Raw genomic sequence first — 18,840 nt, 5'->3', positions numbered from 1 at the left:
ATGCTAGCGGAGCACAAGCCTCAGTGAGCGGAGGTGTGTGTGTGTGTGTGGAGATACAGCTCAGAGCGCCAGCACACAGCTTCACACCAACGGTCCTGCTCCTTCCCCTGATGCTCTGCTGTGTTCAGGAGACACAGATCCCCCCCCCCCGCCGCCGCCTGCAGACATCCTGAGAAGTGAAGCTATTTCCAGCCGTTGTGATGATTCAATTATTTAAGACCCAAACCTGTGGGTGACTGTGGGCCGGCGGGAGGAGGACAGAAGAGTGTTTAGCACCGGTATCCTCACTGTTTGGAAACAGGCTCCAGAAACACATTTCAATTTTAACTTTGGCTGCTTTAAATACCAGATTTGTAAAGTTCTACCAACAGTCAGAGGCCAAGAAGAGATTTTAGGACTTCTGGGGCAATAAATGCAGCATCTGTGGTATAACCCCTGGTCTGTAAAAGGCCTGTGATACTCCAGTCCATCCAGCATCAGGACATTCTGTCAGGATCATGTCGGACTTGATATCAATTCAACTTTTAGGCCCATTTAGTTGTTTCCTGCTGCTTCCAATCTTTTCCAAGTTACAGCTCACTAAGAAGACGAACGGGCACCCATCAGTGCTGCTTTGGTGCCATTGACCTCTGGGGGGGTTGACTATGACTCTCTAAGCAATCAAAATTAAACAGCTGCCGGTACGTCGCCTGCTGATGGAACCAAACTGTGGTTGGTTCTGTGGAAAAGCAGCAACATTACTTAAAAATGCCAAGAGGGAAACACAAGGCGAACTGCATCGACCTGAAGGAAGAGAAGTCACAGGCTGGCGTCCAGCTCAGACCACGTGGGGAGTCTGGCTGAGGAAAAACACCTCAAACACTTGTACTGTAAGTCCCTCACAAAACATGTTCCTCTGTTTTGTCCACCCTCAGATATGAAACCGTGACTTTAATGAAGTCAGTGGTGGTTAAAGTGGAGGACTGAGAACTAACGCAGCATCATTGGGTAAATCTGATGGTTTGTCTTATAAAATAATAAAAATGTCTGTTTGACTGTCAGCTAGAGTTTTTCAGCTCAACCCTTCCTCTCCATTATAATGATGACACTCCACGCTCACACTCGGTCCCTCAGACGGAGGTAGAGGCGGCGAGCCACACCTTCAGCTGCCTTTGATTTGCGCTGACATTTGAGCGTAGGGAAATCTCTGTGGCTGAAGCTTCGGATAGAAGGCAGAGCGAGGATTACAGTGGGAGTGGGAAGAGGGGTTAAAGGAGTAATGATGTATTCTGCTCTGGAGAGATGTGAGACACAATCATCAGCAGGAACAAAAAGCCTGTGGTGGTGCTGTGGATGGTCGCGCTGCTGCTGGAGACAGATACCTTTCTGTCACGCTCCACACAGAGGATTACTGCCTGCAGGGCTCGCTCATTAATGGACGCCTGCATCTTTGGAAAAGCCACAATCAGTTTACAGTTGAACCGTTTACTGCCAAATAAGTTTTCACATCACAAAGACTAGCCTTGGTATGTTGGTGAAATATTAAAATATGAAATAAAACTGCAGGCTGTTGTTGCCAGATGCACGAGAGAAGAGGTGCCTTTACATTCTGCCTCTGCTCAGATAAGACCCACAGTGAGTGAGTGGGATCCTGGAGCCTCCCACCCATCATGGTTCCTGGTCGGGGACACAGGATGGTGTTTTACAAAGACACCTGATTGCATATTGTGCACACAAAACAGCAAGCATGCACAGGAGATGATGGCAAACACACTGGTCAGTTTAAACTTGTTCCAGATATGGTGTAGAGGCAGTGGAGCACAGCCCCCAGAAATCCCTTCCACTCATTAGAGAAGCACGCTCAGGTGCAGTAAGAGAGGACATGAAGCCTGAGCATTCAGCACCAGTTTGGTGAAGTTGTGGTGTGACAGGGTGCGGAGCAGCTTCACCACAATCCTGACATGGAATCAGACAGAGGAGCCGACGGGCCGCCGCTCAGCAGCGCCTACCTCTCGTTTCACGGTCCATAATAATTTCTCTTTGTGGTCTTCCTCCGTGGAGCCCTCCATGTCTGTCCGTCCGTCCGTCCGTCCGTCCGTGGGCACGACGCAGGTGTGTCTGGCTGACTGTCCCCGGCCTTCTGCACCGCTTTCCTTTTATTCCCCGTTTCCTTCTTCCTTCGCTCAGCTGGACTCTGACGCAGCCGAGCAGCTCGACGGCGACGTCAGAGGATCCGCCTTCCTCACTGTACTGATCAATGGAGGAGGAGGAGGGGGAGGAGGGGGAGGAGGGAGAAATCAGTGGAGCGCACACCGCCCCCCAGCATCCAGCCCCGCCCCGCAGCATCCAGCATCCAACACACCAACCTGTGGAGCCTCCGACTTATTAATAGCATCTCTCCTGGGGAGGAGGAGGTTACAGCAGGGGAGAGGCTGCCTCTCCGGGGTGGGGGGGGGGGCTGGTCCATGTCTGTTGTTGTCATCAGTCACTCATGTTTACATCTGCTAGTGAATACATCCACATCCGGTCATGTCCATCCAGCTCATTGTTCTGTATGTCTGTATGTCTGTGTGTGTGTGTGTGAGTGCATCAGAGCAGGTGGAGTCACACTCTTCATGTGTGTGTGTGTGTGTGTGTGTGTGTGTGTGTGTGTTTTCACATCGTTGTGTGAGTGAAGCCTAATGTGTTTAACGACTTCATTCAAACGCAGCTTATTTAATGATCTCATTCACAAGCTTGGCACAATAGCACCAACACACACACACACAGAGAGAGAGAGAGAGAGAGAGAGAGAGAGAGAGAGAGAGAGAGAGAGAGACAGAGAGACAGAGAGACAGAGAGAGAGAGAGAGACTGCAGCTGATCACAAGGACTCTAAAAATAGTGCCTTCTGAAGCACAGGTCCAGTCTCAGAGCTGATGCCAGGCTGGCCTGCTGCAAAATAAATGACGTCACGGCAGCGTGATGAAGAGTACCTCCCCCCCCCTGCCACTAGACCTCCTGCTTGTGCCTCCGTGTGGGCTGAGGATGCACCTGCAGCTATCAGACACAAAGCTCTGCCTGTGTTTCTGTTTCCTGCTGCACTTGACAGGGCTTGAAAACAGGTTTTTTCTCCAGGCCGTACCCACGCAGTTCTGATGAGGTACAGTAGGTTTCTGGTAACTTTCAAACCCCCTGAAAACTTTCTTCAAATCTCCCTTTTGAACACTTCAGAAGTATCTCTTGATAGCATCGTATATTCATGACCAAGTAAGCACCAATCAACATTAAGACAGCTGCTGTGGAGCAGGTTTACCGGGATCATGCTGCAGAGCTCAAAAGCCCAGAGCCGGCAGGGTAACCCTGATTGATTAGGGTCCATTTAGCTGATTAATGGGCTCATTGTTTCAGCTTTAGTCTGTTGTTCAGCTGTGGGAACCATCTGATTCAGTATTCATTAGCTCAGTTTAAAAGTGACGTTTATTGTACAGTGGAAACCACGTCGGCTGCACTCAGGATGCTGAATCAGTGTTGGAGGACACCGAGAGAGCTTACTGACCGACAGCTCAGCACAGAGAGTCGACCCACAGTGAAGCTGCTCATTTTTCCCTTTCCCATTTTCCTCTCCTCTGCCACAAACTAAAGACGACAGGCTGGAAAGGGTCCGGAGCAGAGAAAAGTCAGAGATAACAATCTTATTGGACTAAGATTATATGTATCATGCTCATGTGCAACTTTACTGCTGCTGTTTCTGATCACCGCTGATCATGGCCAGATGAAAAATGATTGATCGGCTTCTGTATTAAGACGACTCCAGTCAGTTCGGCTGCTCTGTAAACATACTGCTCTGTGTTCGCTGCCTCCAACAGCTCTGGGATGTGTAAACTAAACTACACTTGCTGTTGCCACCAGTAACATCAGCCAACCAACCAGGTCACAGCTGAAGTGAGGCAGCGTGAGACAAGGCATCATTGGTTCCTACGATAACCAGAGAATTTCACTGTGTGAGAGCGTTACTTCCTGTCTGCTGTCAGCAGAGTTCAAGCTGAAGGTTTTCTAATAGAGAGGCTAAGTCCTGCCCCCTCCTCTGGACAAATAATGTTTTGATCCCGTCATGAGTCACACACACACAAAGTTTGCCAGTTTAAAAGATAATTTTGCAAATCAAGAACGTCTCAGATTGTGGTAAAACTGTTAAAGCATCAGGCTGTGAAAGTAAAATAAAACCGTACAGCTTTTTTTCTGAAATAAGGTCCCATGGGGCCCATCGGGAGGGGCGGGACTTCATCTACTCTGCCTGCCTACTGAAAACACAATAAAGACAAGAAATAGTTGAATGACAAGAACTTTATCTTCACAACTGGAAAAAGGCATCATGGTGAACTGCATTAAAATATGTTAGAGGCACGCTCATTTTGGAAAACTTGACCAGGTTCATCTTTGACAAACAGGCTGTTGTAAATGTGTATATGAAAAACACAATTTATAAATATGAAACATGCTCTCCTGCTGATTCAGAGTGTAAGTAAGTGCTATGATTGTAACAATATTTCTTCTAAGAAATAGTGCGTACTAGTGATTCTTCCTCCACCACTGATCTACATTTAATAAAAACCTACGGCTCTCTGGATATTTGAAGTAGTTGCTCTGAATCCTCTGATAATAATTCATAAATTATGGTGGACAGAGCAGACAAGTCCATCGAGGCCATGAGAAGGACTTCTTCAATAGTGGTAAAGAAAACAAGATGGTAAAACAATTCAAAGAGAAACGTGTGGCTTCACGTTTGAACGCTCATCATCAATGTGAGAAGCTGAGATGTGTCCGGCGCTCTGTGGTTTCAGTCTCAGTGTCCCAGCGGCCGGTCGTCGTACGTGCTGTACCTCTTGACGTGGATTCGACGGACGCGCTCGCGAAGCTCAGTTCCCCCGGGCCCCTCCTCTTCCTCGCTGTGAGAGCCGCAGTTGGAGTAGCTTCGCCGAGTGGCCTCCAGCAGGGAGTTGTCGGGCAGCGGCATCGTCTCGTAAAGCAGCGTGTTCAGAGTCTCCTCGTAGATCCGCGCTTCAGGAAACTCCACCTGGGGCAGGAAGAGGCAGAAAGCAACCCCTCTCTAAATGTGAATAAATGGTGTAGATATGCGTGTGACAACACGATGCTATGTTGTATGTCATTTACGCCAAGCAAAATAACACAACACTGTCTTCTTGGTGGACAGAACACAGAGGGACACATCGACATCGTCTGTCAGGGTACAAAAGAGACCTTCAAGCTGCTGAGAGTAACTTTTGTGCTTACGGCATGCAATGACTTTGTCAGTGGTTTATTTATTCAAAAAAAAGTAAATTTGCCCTCATTTAAATGCAGTTTTTTTCCGTCATTTCAGCTGAACAGCGCTGCCAGGATGTGTCAGGATACTGAAAAGTCTGAACCTTTTCATGATCATCAGTCTCAAGAAGTCCCATCCTACACTCATACAACGTCTCTCCTCCTTTTCCTTTTGAACACAGCTGCTGTGGTGACTCAGACCGAAGCGCAGGGGGCTGCGTGTGATGTTTAAGTTACTGACAGTGGAACACGATGAAGAAGTCACAAAATAACATGACAGGTGAATGTGTTTAAAGGCTCTTCAGATGCCAAAACACTCGCCGACACAGGGTTTTACAGCTCTAAAGCAGCATCTCATCTTTTGTGGAGTAAGCAGGGGATTAAACAGCAGACATACCGTGCTCATGTTCAGTCATTTAGCAGGAATGTGTGCTTGCACGTATTAGATTGGCCAACACTGTCAGCAAGTTAAAACTATGACTTTAATACCAAGTCTGAAATAACGAGATATTAGAGGTAGAATGTCAGTTTCTCTGCTCAAAGTCATTTAGAGTAATTACTGCGGTGTTTTATAAAGTCTATATGTGGTCTCTAAATAATGACCAGGTGATGATGTCCTGTCTCCTTTAGCCTGCCGACAGACAGACAGACTTCTTGTGACCCATGAGCGTCACTTTTTACAGCTCTTCTTCTGTCCAAATATTGGTGGAGTTGGATGATGATTAAAGTTTCCTACACAAGATTTAGTAATCCTTGAGCTTGTATTCTGAATGTGTGATGTGGACCACCAGTTCAAGCTGACCGGAGCAGCAACACGACTCGTTCTCAAACACTGGAGGTTAACGGCTGAATGAAAGCCTGAGGAGAAAGAGAGAGGAAACTAGCGTGTCTGCAGGTTAGCTAACCAGCTAGCTCCTCCACACTGATGCTATTGTGGATGAAGTTTGCAGACATGAATAGTAAAACCTAAAAACAAAAAAGAACATACACTGTGCAGCCCCTCTGCTCTGCCAGTGGTTCACATATGTTATGTGTTAGAGGACAACAGACACTCAGAGTCAACTCTGATCTGATTTGGCCAAAGGTTAAATGTTGAGGCGCTTGGAGTGAATTGTAGAGCAGGTGAACAGCATTCAGTACTGTAATAGTAAATATTTTAAGTATATTAAGTACTTTTTAAGGCCTTTTACTTGTAAATGGGAACTTTGGACTTTTCAAGGACTTGTGGCCGCCCTGTGAGCCAAGTAAAACTTTGCTGGGACCCTGTGCTGCTGCCGACGGACCGACTCCATTCAACAGGATGGGAGGGCTCAGGTGGGTCCAAACTCGTCCTCACCTTGGTCTGCTTCTTCTCCGTGGCGTAGAAGATGGAGGTGCAGCACACCTCGGCCAGCTTGCGACCCTGCCCGTAAAAGGACCAGCAGCAGATCTCGTCTCCGATCACGTCTTTGATGAAGAGCACGCGGCCGTTGAAGCTGAGGGACAGCCGGTCGAACAGCTCGATGTTCTTCAGCAGGTTGTCGTCTGAGTTACTGTCGAGACAAAAGCAAACTGATGAGGTGCTCTATCACTGACTCCACTCTGTGGCCTGTCAATCATCAATTATCTCAAATGTTATGTGGGAGCAGAGGGACCCAGGGAGGAAGGCTCTCTTACCTGGTGTAGGAGTACTTGTTATTGCTTCTGTTGTACACCAGCTTCACCACAGGCTAGCAGGAGGAAGATAACTGATTAAATATCTGAATTTCATTGCTTTGATATGTAAAAATGTTCCAACTACAAATTCACTTCAAATAGGCATCCTCTATTTGGCAGGAAAACTATGGCAAGAGAACTAATGTTCCTATGAATATCTAAGTGCTTTCACATGACAGAACGAGCAAAAGTTTTCTTAATCTTTGAATATCTGCTGAATGAGACTGAACAATATGGCTAATGTTATTTCATCCTTTAAGTAGCGGCAAAGAAGCTCATGAAAAGGACAAATCAAGGAAGGTTATAACAGAGCACTGGGACAGGATCTAACTTTATCAAACTATATGTTCTGCTTTACTAATTCCAGACTCATACTAGATGATTAAATAGCAGCTATGGTGTACGTTTACCTTGGTAGAAGACTGGATGAGCCTCTCCTCTTCCTTACTGGAGGTGACCACAGGTATAACACACAAGGGCTGCTCTTTATTGCCCTGTCAATCACAAACACACACACACACACACACACACACACACACACACACACACACACAGTGGGAGTTACACTACAGTGTCTCTGCTCATAGTGCATCAAGGCTGGGTATGATGCTCTAAAATTGAGGCTATAAAGAGACTTTAGACATCATTCTTGTTTAGAACCTGGGCAAATGTCACTAACAAAATGAGCATCCATCAGTGAGACAGATAGAAGGCAGAGCAGCGTGCTTCATCACACGCTCCCCCTGCACATTCCCACCACCGAAATCTGTGAAAAATCTATGAGACACCTCTGAAATACAAGGTAATGTCACAGCCAACCTACCCTGAACCCCCCCGCTCTGACCTATAATTACTGTCTTGGCTTTAACAGGTGGATTTAACTTCATGTTGCATTCACATGGATTCAGGCAGGCAGACACCTCCTGGACGGCTGGACGGCAAAACGAAACACCGCTCACGATGTGTTGCTACAGCGAGGTTTTAATATGTACAAAAGATTGATTGTTTTGCACTATTATAATGTAATACAGGGATTCTGTGGCAGCCTCGCCTCGTTTTACCGTCCTGCTCTTGTTGCCCCACGTGAACGCAGCATCATGATCATTTCGGAGGCCGCAGTTGGTAGCGTTGTGTCACTCTATTGTATAGGATATGTAATGTGTGTGTGCGGTACTGCAGAGAGGTGTTTGTTTTAAAGCCTACTCACATTATACCCTACATGATGGTAGGATCTGTTGTACAACTGTTGAGTTTGACTGCATTGGTTTTAGCTACATAGCTATGTATACACCTCTAATGGTCAGCGTCCACTGGAGAGGAGGTACTGCACACATACGTGGAGACACAGGAAGTGACTTGTGTGGTGGCAGCTGCTCATTTTGTCGTCTTGTTCATTTAGCATGAGGTGCATAATATGGTAGGATGTGTTAGCAGACCACTAGAAACACCCGCACAGTGTCCTGGGGGATCTCGGAGGAGGCTCAGAGAGGGACAAAAGGGGTTTTTAATTTATGATTTATATTCATCAGAGGCCCTGTGATTGATTAGTGACCAGTCCAGGGTGGTACAGACGATGGATGGATGGATACTCATCTGAAAGGGACCATGTAACATCAAGGCTGTGTGTGAGTCTAACCTGCAGGGAATTCTGACAAAGCTCCACCAGGCCCTGGACAAGGTAATACTTTGCCTCAGCCAGCAGCTCCTGGACAGCCTGGCGACCTTTGGGTAAGGTGACTGTGCCATCACGCAGGTAACACAGGATGCTACCAAAGTGTTTCCCGCTGCGGTCGATCAGGATCCAACCTAAACAGAAACACCAGATAATGCTGAGAAAATGGACATCTAAGCCAGCAATGTGTGGTCAACAGGACAGCAAACCGGCGTCTTTTCCTGGTGTTATTTTGGTCAAATTTGCTCATTTCTTCTTGACTGGACGTGCTGTGATCATGATGAGCAACAAGTGTAGTTTACAACAGCAATGGAAGAGACATCTTTGATCTAATTTCCAAAAAAATGCCATTGAGATGTACTTAGTCAATATGGGTGGTCATTTTTGTTCCTCGTCTGAGCCGGAAAAAAAGGCCTGATGAACTCGTGCGTTTTGTAAAACTATGCAGATAATAATTGCTGACTTAACGGTCACTGTTAGAGGTTGTTCATTTAGAATTTTTACCTGCAATATCATGCTACATAGGACATTATAATGGCAATACTAGTGTCACAGCTTTATGTTTTGTAAAGGTAACAACATAAAACATAACTGTATGAGGTGAACAGTCTGCTTGTGTTTGCAGTTCAGAGATGGCTTACCTTCCTTATCAGTAAACACTTCCTTCTTTCCACTGAACATGGCTTTCAACATGGAGTTCTGCCTGGTCAGCACTTGCAGTGTGGTGTAAAACAGGGTCCCACCAACGTTGAGCCTGACATACTTGTTTCCCAGGCCCACCGCTCCTCGGTAGCTGCAGGTCTTGGTCTTGGGACAGGCCAGAGGAGGGGCCGGGGAGGTGCAGTCAGACTGGGCGTGATGCTGGGGTAGGCAGCTATCTCCAGACATGTCCTTTTGGAGGTAGATGACCACCCTGCAGACGGAGGTCCGAAGGTCCCCCGCCGTGGTGACAGCTACTGATGAGGCTGCCACAACCTCTCACTGCTCCAGGTCATTCCTGGGAAAACACATAGTCCTGCACTGGAGTGAAAATCATCTTTGGAGCTACAGAGGAGAAGTTCTCATTGATAAGGACTGTTGGCCTGGTAAAGCAGGACGCCCAGTGGCTGAAGGCATGTATCACAGTGGAGCGGAGGCCACCTACCCCACTGTTATCTTTTCCTCAGTTCCCCTTCCCATAAAGTGGAATGTGGCTGGGCAGGAAACTGGAGGGGTGGGGAGGGGGCAGATATCACTGTGTAAAAGGACAAATCAGGACTGAGTCTACACCCGCAGGCAGACAGACAGACAGACAGACAGCCCACTTACATCGAACTTCACTCAAATGTGCAGCCGATGTCCAGTCAATGTCAGATTTTAGACATTAAAGTAGAACTAGTCCAGCTTGACAGGATATACATGACAGCGTTATGTACCATATTTAAAGCTTAAAGTGTTTTTATCATCAGCTGGCAAGCGAACATTAGAGTTTTTTAATCTCTAATAGTTGCCCCTAGCTGGTTTAACCTACTTGGCTAGCTTGTTTTAAACTAACAACTCCACGTTAAATCTCGGTAAATTATCAAAGTACAAAAAAACACGGGTAATAGTTGGACAACAGCTAAAGTAACTTAACAAATTAGCAAGTCGCCTTGCTGTCATTTATTTTTTTTTAAAGCAGCAAACTAATCTCAAACTATTACTGAGTCAACAGCAAGCTGGGAGTTAGCTCGCTGCTCGGTCGCATACAGACCTGTTGTGTACTGAACTCCCATTAAAAACATGCACGTTTTCACATTTTCGTGTTTGTCGGCAAAGGCCCTGATATTGTATATCGCCACTTCAGTAAATAAAAGTAGATGTTGTCTTCGGGTCAATTCGTCTTGTGGACTCTCCACCACTCAGTGCTTTATTACAACTAAGTTTTACTTCAATGCTAACTTTGCTTTGCGTCACTCTCTATCGCCGCTACTTCCTGCGTGGGTGTGTATTGGTGCTGTTAGCTAATGTTGGATAAGGGGGCAAACTTTCAGTTGTGACTACGGGACAACCAGACAAACGAGCCTAAGCTAACAGTTGAAAATATATCGAAATCTGGGTCATTGAACATACACCGAAATAGCTGTAACGTCAAATACCGTTCGGATAATGTTATCCAGATGTGTGTGTGCTTTCTAAACAACAATCACATTAAATTGCTAGATTTTTCAATGGAGTACGTAACGTAGTCGTGCCTTGCTACACGTAACGGGACACCAGTTTACGAAGTTTGACGTTTACTCACTGACCTCTCGGTGATGTCTGTTCGTGTTGTCAGATAAACGCACACCGTGTGACTGATTAACCTCGTCTTTATCGCCGTGACACAGAAATCCACATGAGAATCACGACTTTGGTTGTTAAAAAAACTGAAATCAAAGTTACACTCTGCCCTCTCTACTGCTTCTTCTTCTTCTTCTTCGGATGAGTTTAGGGCAGGCTGCAGCACAGTGGCGCCCCCTGCAGGCGGTAAGAGGCACTACGGAAGCCTAGGCGGTGTGGTTTGTTCATGAAGGTGACACTCCTGGATGCTGACATGATTATGAATTACTCTAAGAAACAAATTACATGCAATGTAGTACATGGAAGGGTGGTTTTGATATTATTCCTCAAGAATAAAATGATAAGAGAGTTTGAACCCTTTCATTATTTTGCACCATGATGCCAGTGGAAATGACATTGGGCCTCCTTTGAAAAGTCGAGGCACTGCACACAGGTCGGCAGCCATCCTGCTGGGTGGCTGTAGAGTTGGTGGAGCCAGTCAGTTTCTGCAGGGCTTCTGTTGGAGCAAAGAAATGGAATAATACTGAAAAGCCATAGTCTGGTCTAGTGCATGCGGTCAGGACGGAGGTCTGCTCCAAGACGCTGGTGGACTGAGTTGTCAGGATAAGGCTGCTGGCTCTGCTGGAGTAAAACCAGGGAACATGGACCAGTGTAAACAGATCTGTTCCACTTTTCACTTTGAATATATATTCAGGTTTCTTTTAACAGGCGTCTATGGACGCACACCTCACCACCACGCCTCAAATAAAAACAGAGATGATGGAAAACTTAGGAAGGATAGAAATGAGTATTACAGTTACAGTTAATCAGAATTAGGCAACATCGAGTCAGCATTTTCAATCTTTTAGTTATTTTTTTAGAGAATTAAACAGGTTTGAATCATCATCTTATCATTCTCACCTTAATGAGTCCTATTCTTGTCTTTAATCAGTCATAATTTGGACTCAAAGTCATAATGTTGAGCTCCTCTCTCCAATAATTTTGATGTATTATCTCATAATCCATTTCTTCTCCTGGCTAAACCTGGCCTCCCAGGATTACAGAAGCTGCACAAAGCAGAAAACCAACAGGTATTGCGACTCATTCCATAAATCATATAAATTAACCAAGACAGCAGATTTTTGAGGCAAAACCATGCTTATTTTCTAAGTTATGTATACATGCATTGACTGGAGGAGGTTACTTGTAATGATTTAAGGCTGAACACCATCTCCACAGCTCGAATATTAGACAGCATGTGACTTTATCACATTTATACAGTCGGTATCAGTCAAAGCTCATTTCCGTTTTACTTTCAAAGTAAAAGCCCGCCGTGTGTGTAGCGACATTACACCACAGTTAGCTGCACGTTCACTGCTGTTCTGTTCTGATCATTAGAAATGATCAAAGCATCAGACTTCTATTAGATATTAAGTCTGTAAAGCTGAACACACCAGCTCACACACACACACACACACACACACACACACACACACACAAGCAGCAGTAGCATTCGGTTTCCTTGGCAGCGGGATGATGATGATGAGGGTGATGAAGAGGAGGAGGAGCGTCGGCCGGTGCCACATCTCCTCACAGCACGGAGCCGTCTCTGCACTAGCCGTGATCGCGGTCTGAACAGGTGAAGTTGTCCGTCCTGAGCGCACCTAGATACGGTTTAATGTGGTGTTAGCTTGCTAACGAAGCTAATTAGCCGTAACAAAGGCAGTGAGTGTTTTTGAATGGTTGTACAGTTAGCTTCTGTCTACAGGCTAGCCAAGTGTAGCTAGCCGAGATGATTGAACTTCTTTAGCTCTTAGGCAGGTAATTCCAGGAGGAGAACCACCTACAGGCGTGTGAATAGTTGATAGCCTGCTACACTAATGTTAAATTAATTAAGGTGACGCTACACACACGCTAAGCTAACGTCGTTAACCGGAGCAGATGGCTTCACGCTGCTAGCTGTTTCAGCTGTAGCTTCAGCTAGCTAACGCTTACAGTGTCCGTAAAGCAGCTGTGAGTAAAGTTGCATACAAAAGGTGGTCTGGAGGTTCCTCATCGACGGTCATAGTTCAGCTACATGTGTATTTGCTATGCTAGCGGTACTGCAGCCTGCTGACTGGACACAAACATACTGTCAGCACCGTAGAAACGGTCCCAGTGTAATTCCCACCTGTCAGCAGTATGTTATCAAGCCTGTTGATTACACTAGTGTTACCTCACAGACATGTCTCTACCTGTCTGCGAAATGTACGAGGTAAAAGACGTCTTTCAGTCCAAAGTGCATCTTCATCGTGTTTTCCTCCCCCAGTTGTCTCATCCTTCGTCCCTTATGTCTCAGGCCCTGGGGCCATGGCTAAGGATCCACTAGCCGAGGCAGGCTTTTATTTTGACGAGCTCAACAAGCTGCGTGTTCTGGAGCCTGATGTCAGCCAGAAGACCTCAGAGCTCAAGGAGGAGTGTAAAGAGTTTGTGGACAGTAAGTTTTCAGATCCACTGATGAAGCTTAGCCTGCCTCCTCCTCCTCCCCCTCCTCCCCCTCCTCCTCCCTCCAGCATCAGCAGGGCCGACAGGATGAACAAATGTGTGTTGTCATTTGCAGAAATTGGCCAGTTTCAGAAGATAGTGGGAGGTCTGATCGAGCTGGTGGATGAATTGGCAAAAGAAGCAGAGACAGAAAAGATGAAGGTAAGAGGAGCATTTGAAGCTTGCAGAAGATGCTGTAGTTCTCCTGTGCTAAAGCTCTGAACCACCTCTACGTGGTCCATCCCACCTCAGTCATCTGAGGCCGGACAGCACAGGATCAGATAAGATGGACTTTATTGATCCCCCATCGAGGGAAATGTACATGTTACAGCAGCAACAGAGGCAGGGGCAAGATTAAATAGTAGAAATAATAATAGCAATAGTAGAAAGGTTATGCAGGACAAAAAGATTAATAACAATAATTATTATTTAAACTATGTACCCCTTTAAAACAAGAGGACATTACCACAAAAAGACAGAACAAGAAAAATACAGTAGTAATATAGTAATAAATATTAACACTATGTACACCTTTCACTCTCAGTGCAGCATATTGATATGGAAAATAAATGATTTCACATGAAGAATTAGTTGCAGAGACATAAATGTACAGTATGGATGAGGTATTTAGAAATGATGAATGAGCACGTGCCTCTGTGTGAGCACGAGAGCAGCACCTTATTAATAATCACATCCTTCTTCAGGCAATCGGAGCCAGAAACCTGCTGAAATCGGTGGCGAAGCAAAGAGAGGCTCAACAGCAGCAGCTTCAGGCGCTCATAGCTGAGAAAAAGATGCAACTTGAGAGGTAAACAGAGCGTGGGTGGACTCAGCCAGCACAGGCTCGTCTGTGCGGTAAGGTGGCGGTGCCCAAGTAAACAGAGCGCCACGTGTACCAGCAGCAGTTCTGTTATACCGTCTCAGCCAACCACTAAAAGCTCCATGGGAAGTGACGGCTGCATGGCCTGAGATGTTGGAGCCACTTTCTTATGGAGGCTCAGGTTTCTCCATCCTCATCTGTGCCAAACCCCCGTGCCTCTATCCTTCAGATGTAGGATAGAGGCAGGTACTTTTACCCCCCTTTTACAGTTGCCCCCCTGTGATATTTTCATATTTGTAGGATACACATACACATCTTGATTGCATTTATACCTTTCAGTGCCAGCTGCCATGTCACTAACTCATGTTCAGTTTTTTAAGACTTCTTTGCTCTATATATAGATGTTTAAATATCTTTATTTATATATATATATATAGTCATTATACACTTATGTATGTACAACCAGTGACAATAAACAAGCTGCAACTATTAAATAAGATAAACATGTGAAATAGTTAATAAAGTGACTACAGAGTAACAGAAAAGGTTGAAATGGTTGAAGCAGACTTGACAAGCACATGTTGAACACCATCATCAGTCTTTAAAACATCATCAGTCTTTACTGTATCTTACTATCTGCTGTTCTGGCATTTCTAATAACTTTTTTCGGTTATTTTGCTTTTTTGAATGAATTCGGTTGCAAGTCGATTTCTTTCCTCTTGCTTCTCAGATATCGAATCGAGTATGAGGCCTTGTCCAAGGTGGAGTCGGAGCAGAACGAGTTCATCGACCAGTTTATTCTGCAGAAATGAGGCGGTGACCAGTGCAGCAGATGATGTTGCAGCGCCTGCGACCACGTTTCCAGAGTGCCTGTCCCGTTTTCTCTGGGCGACCCCCATGACGAGTGGGAGCCCCGTTCACACCAAATGTCTCGGCAACTCAGACCAACATTAAAGAAGATGGAGCTATTTATACAAAGGAACATTATTTATACTATTTATACTGAAGGATTACCCTGTATATTTAGTTTTACTACTTTTTGTATCAATTGAAATACAGCATGTGCATGCATGTGTAAATACATTTTGCTTTGGAGGATAGAAACAAGTTGATTTGATCATCTGGTTTTTCTTTCCTCTGGAACAGCACAGGAGGAACACGTCCTCTTATTCACATTCATCATTTCTTTCTACTTCCTGCCTGTCACGTATTATTCAGATGACAAAAGGTTATACTTGAATAAATCCTGTGTTATATTGCACAATAACGTGTTGTTGTTTTCACCGTGAAGCTGCTGCAGAGCTGTGAGAGCAGCTGTGTTGGGGGGGTGCTGGTGCTCGTGCACACACACACACACACAGGTAGTCATCGACAGGAGGTATCCTAACCACAAGGCCCCACTCAGTGGCAGTTCTGGAGCTTTCTATCGTATCACACCATCTTCAGCAGACTGTGTACTGTGTCTCAACAACCCAGCACTTCAGAACTGGTGTGTGGCCCTGACTCCAGGACTGTTGCCGTCCACACACCCTCAGTGTTTGTAATGTTTGAATGGGACAGTCAGGGAGAAGAACCAGCCCGGACTTCTCACAAGGAAGGAAGTATTTTCTACAAACAGCCTGACTAAAAACTAAAGGCGCTGACATTTCAGGAACATGATGGCACAAACGGCATCAAACTTCATTCCCGACATTGGATACCTTAGTTTGGCCAAACAAATGTTTATTTGCTTACAAAGAGCTCGTCTGTGGACCTTGTGACTAATCTGTGATGGACTCTAGCTCCTGAGTGACGCACCGACCTTTGACCTTCTGACCACTCAAACAGAACGTCAATCAGTCCGTCTTTTGTGATAAAATAAACTAGTAAACAGATCTACTCGTTTTTTCCTGCTCTGCCTTTTGTTCCTTCTTTGTCCACCTTTATTATTAGTAGTTTAGTTGACAGACATATCCTGTTACACACCAACACCTAACACACCCGTCCTCTCTGGCTGCATTAGAAATACCACAACTGAGCTCTAATCATGGAGAATTAATTCACGGAATAACAAATACAATGCAGTCAACAGTACAAAACACACATTTTACCATCAGCTGAGAAGCGATTTTATACAGAGGTCTTCCTCTCGTCACATGTTGCTTCATGGTGGCTGCTCACGCACAGGGCTCATCGTCCTCACAGCCTCACTTCTTCTTGGTATACTGAAAATATAAAGGAGTGAAAAATGTGTGTATGTGTATTTATTTGTACGTCAGCCTGAAATCAAAGACGTAGCTTTGCCCTTACTTTATCAAGAATCCAGTCAGCGTCTGTGATCGCTCTCTGGATCATCATTTGTATCCTCTCTGGGTTGTCTTCATCAGAGTGACTGTTGTAACTCTGGAAACCAAAAGCTGCCATCAGGATAATACAGGGCTTTTGTTTTAAATGTCTGAACAGAAAGTGGTGATCGATTTATTGCTCTTAGCTCTTACTTGGTTCATTAATGTGTCAACAATATGTAGAAAAAAAGCGTAGTGAAAGTTTGGTGTGGTAAAGGAGGAAAGGTCAAAGTTCAGGGCCGGTGCGTCTGCAGAGAAGAAAGGTTTGATGGTGTCTGAATTCTGGTGATGTATTTTCATCTCTTTTGTCCTCTTTTGACAAGAATGGTGTTTCAACACAAACACACTCAGTCACAGAGTACCAGGGCCGTCGGACCATCATGTTGCTCAAAATCAAACCGACATCGACAGGAAACTCACTTCTGACGCTTTGTTCCAAGTCTCATACTTCTCCTTGTTACTAGAGAACGTTCTGCAGCTGGAAAGTACACACCCGCCACGCACTGTGCTACCACTGGGACATCGGGCCATGACCTTTGACGTTTGAATATTGCTGAAAAAATGTTTGCCTCAGAGATACAAGGTGGTATTCTGGCAGACTTCCTTTAACAAACATACATTGGGACACACTAAATCTTCCTCTGGCGTTCTAATTAGTGCGGTGGTGTGGATACTAGAGCGCACAGCCAGTGTCCCTGTGAAGAGGAGAGCAGACACTGAGTCAGACCGCCGTCCACTGGTAGACACCTGGTACTGCACTGATGGTTTGCACTGAGGCTGCATGTGTTTTGGTGAAGACGGAGGCAGGTCGTGAATACAGGAAACAAACAAAGGCGTTGTCAGGTTCCAACCGGGGATCTGGTTGCTAACATTAACCACTGAGCCATCACAGCGCTGACTGTGGGACTGACTGCAGCACCCTTGGTGGTCTCGCTGTCCACAAACTGTCCCAGTTGCAGCTTAAACACTGTCACTTGAAGGACATTTACACTGTGTATGATCAGCAGCTCAGTCTCTTGTTTCAAGGCTTAGAAATGGATCAGTTATGTGTATAATTGCCTGTCACGGTGACCTCACCTGTCTTATGGCGTGTCGATAATGCTGCTGTGCTGCCGTGGTCGGTAGCCGCCTGCAGCATCGGAGGAGGTATCGATAGAGCTGCACTGGTGTCTGGATCAACTCAGCTCCAACTAAAGGCGGCATTCCTCCGTCCTCTGCTTCAACTGCTGCTGGGAAAAACACAAATCAAGTGTGTGTTTGTGTGAAATGTTTCACTACCAGCATGGTACCTGTCCTTAGAAGACAGTTTATTACGTCATGACAGGCCAGGCTTTTACATTTAGCTCCTCTTTTCTTACCTCAAACACCCTTAAAACACACATGTTATTCAGGGCTTTAACTGCATGTGAAACTGTGTCTCACAGCTCTGAGGATTATTTTCAGGATTTACCTCCATGTAACTCAAACACTGATTCACATTCGAACACAGGCCTGTGGACCATGTGTCAACCATAGGACCTGATTTTATATAGCGTCTCTGTGCTTACCTTAGCAGACCATCATCATCATCATCATCATTTCAGACACATTAGATACATCAATGTAAGAAATAGAATAAAAAGTAAACAATGAAGACATATTGTATTGATATGGTCATTCCACTGAGATTAAAACACATACAGGCATTACTTCCAATGTTTCCAAAAACAAGAGCACCACCTTGTGTGTGTGTGTGTGTGTGTGTGTGTGTGTGTTGTTATATGCTCTATGTATATGTAGACCTCTAATGTACCACCTTGAACAGCGGTTCCTACATTACCTAAAGGACAGTGAGAAGAGTCCAAATAGGTGTTTTGTTAGTCGTGTTGAAAGCTTCCTCCTACACGTGCCCTCTTCCCCCCAGGTGAGCTGAGCTGTTAGCTAAGGTTACATGGTGACTGTGAGGAGGTGAACATGATAGACTGGATGGAAGGTTAGCTAGGGACGTTAGCTATCGCTAGCTGACTGCTAGCTTCCTCAGCGGCTAACTCTTCATCACCTCCACCACACAAACTACGAGTTTAGGCTTACTGTGGCTGCGGACCGTAGTGAAGACTGTCAGGAGGCGCCCAGCATCTTAAAAAACTCCCTGCACATTATGAAAGTTAAACACGGAAGTCTCTTCTTCTTCGGTGTGTCTTTGCTGGTAGCCTCCAGGTTACAGCGACACGCTGTCGCCCCCTGCTGCCTGAGCTGAAAACATAC

General features: G+C 45.5%; 4 protein-coding genes across 7 annotated transcripts in view; 1 reads left to right on the top strand and 3 right to left on the bottom strand.

Moving 5' to 3' along the window:
• The window catches only part of sgsm2 (small G protein signaling modulator 2), a 69,245-nt gene extending 67,191 nt beyond the window's left edge, over window positions 1–2,054 (bottom strand). Inside the window, exon 1 of the mRNA XM_070829103.1 lies at window positions 1,989–2,054. Within this exon, the coding sequence (XP_070685204.1) occupies window positions 1,989–2,048 (60 nt within the window). The 5' untranslated portion in view covers window positions 2,049–2,054. The remainder of the gene's footprint in view (window positions 1–1,988) is intronic.
• A 2,235-nt stretch (window positions 2,055–4,289) lies between these two features.
• tnfaip1 (tumor necrosis factor, alpha-induced protein 1 (endothelial)) lies at window positions 4,290–11,065 on the bottom strand. Of its 2 annotated transcripts, XM_070829085.1 has the most exons (8): window positions 10,917–11,065; window positions 9,794–9,883; window positions 9,291–9,646; window positions 8,614–8,783; window positions 7,388–7,471; window positions 6,939–6,991; window positions 6,619–6,814; window positions 4,290–5,034 (listed from the first exon to the last, which is right to left on the bottom strand). In XM_070829085.1, the coding sequence occupies exons 3-8, from the start codon at window positions 9,535–9,537 to the stop codon at window positions 4,804–4,806; spliced, it is 981 nt and encodes a 326-aa protein (XP_070685186.1). In that variant the 5' UTR covers window positions 9,538–9,646; window positions 9,794–9,883; window positions 10,917–11,065; the 3' UTR covers window positions 4,290–4,803. The 2 variants fall into 2 exon arrangements, with proteins under 2 accessions (XP_070685186.1, XP_070685185.1); XM_070829084.1 differs by lacking the exon at window positions 9,794–9,883.
• A 1,429-nt stretch (window positions 11,066–12,494) lies between these two features.
• On the top strand, window positions 12,495–16,147 carry ift20 (intraflagellar transport 20 homolog (Chlamydomonas)). The gene is made up of 5 exons (XM_070828698.1): window positions 12,495–12,568; window positions 13,268–13,405; window positions 13,529–13,614; window positions 14,157–14,260; window positions 15,003–16,147. Exons 2-5 carry the CDS (start codon window positions 13,279–13,281, stop codon window positions 15,082–15,084), a joined length of 399 nt encoding a protein of 132 aa, XP_070684799.1. The 5' UTR covers window positions 12,495–12,568; window positions 13,268–13,278; the 3' UTR covers window positions 15,085–16,147.
• On the bottom strand, window positions 15,978–18,757 carry lyrm9 (LYR motif containing 9). 3 transcript variants are annotated; one of them, XM_070828700.1, is made up of 4 exons: window positions 18,667–18,757; window positions 17,674–17,822; window positions 16,562–16,654; window positions 15,978–16,476 (listed from the first exon to the last, which is right to left on the bottom strand). In XM_070828700.1, the coding sequence occupies exons 2-4, from the start codon at window positions 17,797–17,799 to the stop codon at window positions 16,459–16,461; spliced, it is 237 nt and encodes a 78-aa protein (XP_070684801.1). In that variant the 5' UTR covers window positions 17,800–17,822; window positions 18,667–18,757; the 3' UTR covers window positions 15,978–16,458. The 3 variants fall into 3 exon arrangements, with proteins under 3 accessions (XP_070684801.1, XP_070684800.1, XP_070684802.1); XM_070828699.1 differs by having other exon boundaries at window positions 17,674–17,825; window positions 18,667–18,748; XM_070828701.1 differs by lacking the exon at window positions 18,667–18,757 and adding an exon at window positions 18,416–18,553.
• Window positions 18,758–18,840: the final 83 nt, after the last annotated feature.

The sequence above is a fragment of the Pempheris klunzingeri genome, chromosome 4 (genome assembly GCF_042242105.1).
Source record: "Pempheris klunzingeri isolate RE-2024b chromosome 4, fPemKlu1.hap1, whole genome shotgun sequence".
NCBI lineage: Eukaryota > Metazoa > Chordata > Actinopteri > Acropomatiformes > Pempheridae > Pempheris > Pempheris klunzingeri.
The sequence above is the reverse complement of the archived record's forward strand: the minus strand, read 5'-3'. Positions and strand labels throughout refer to the sequence as shown.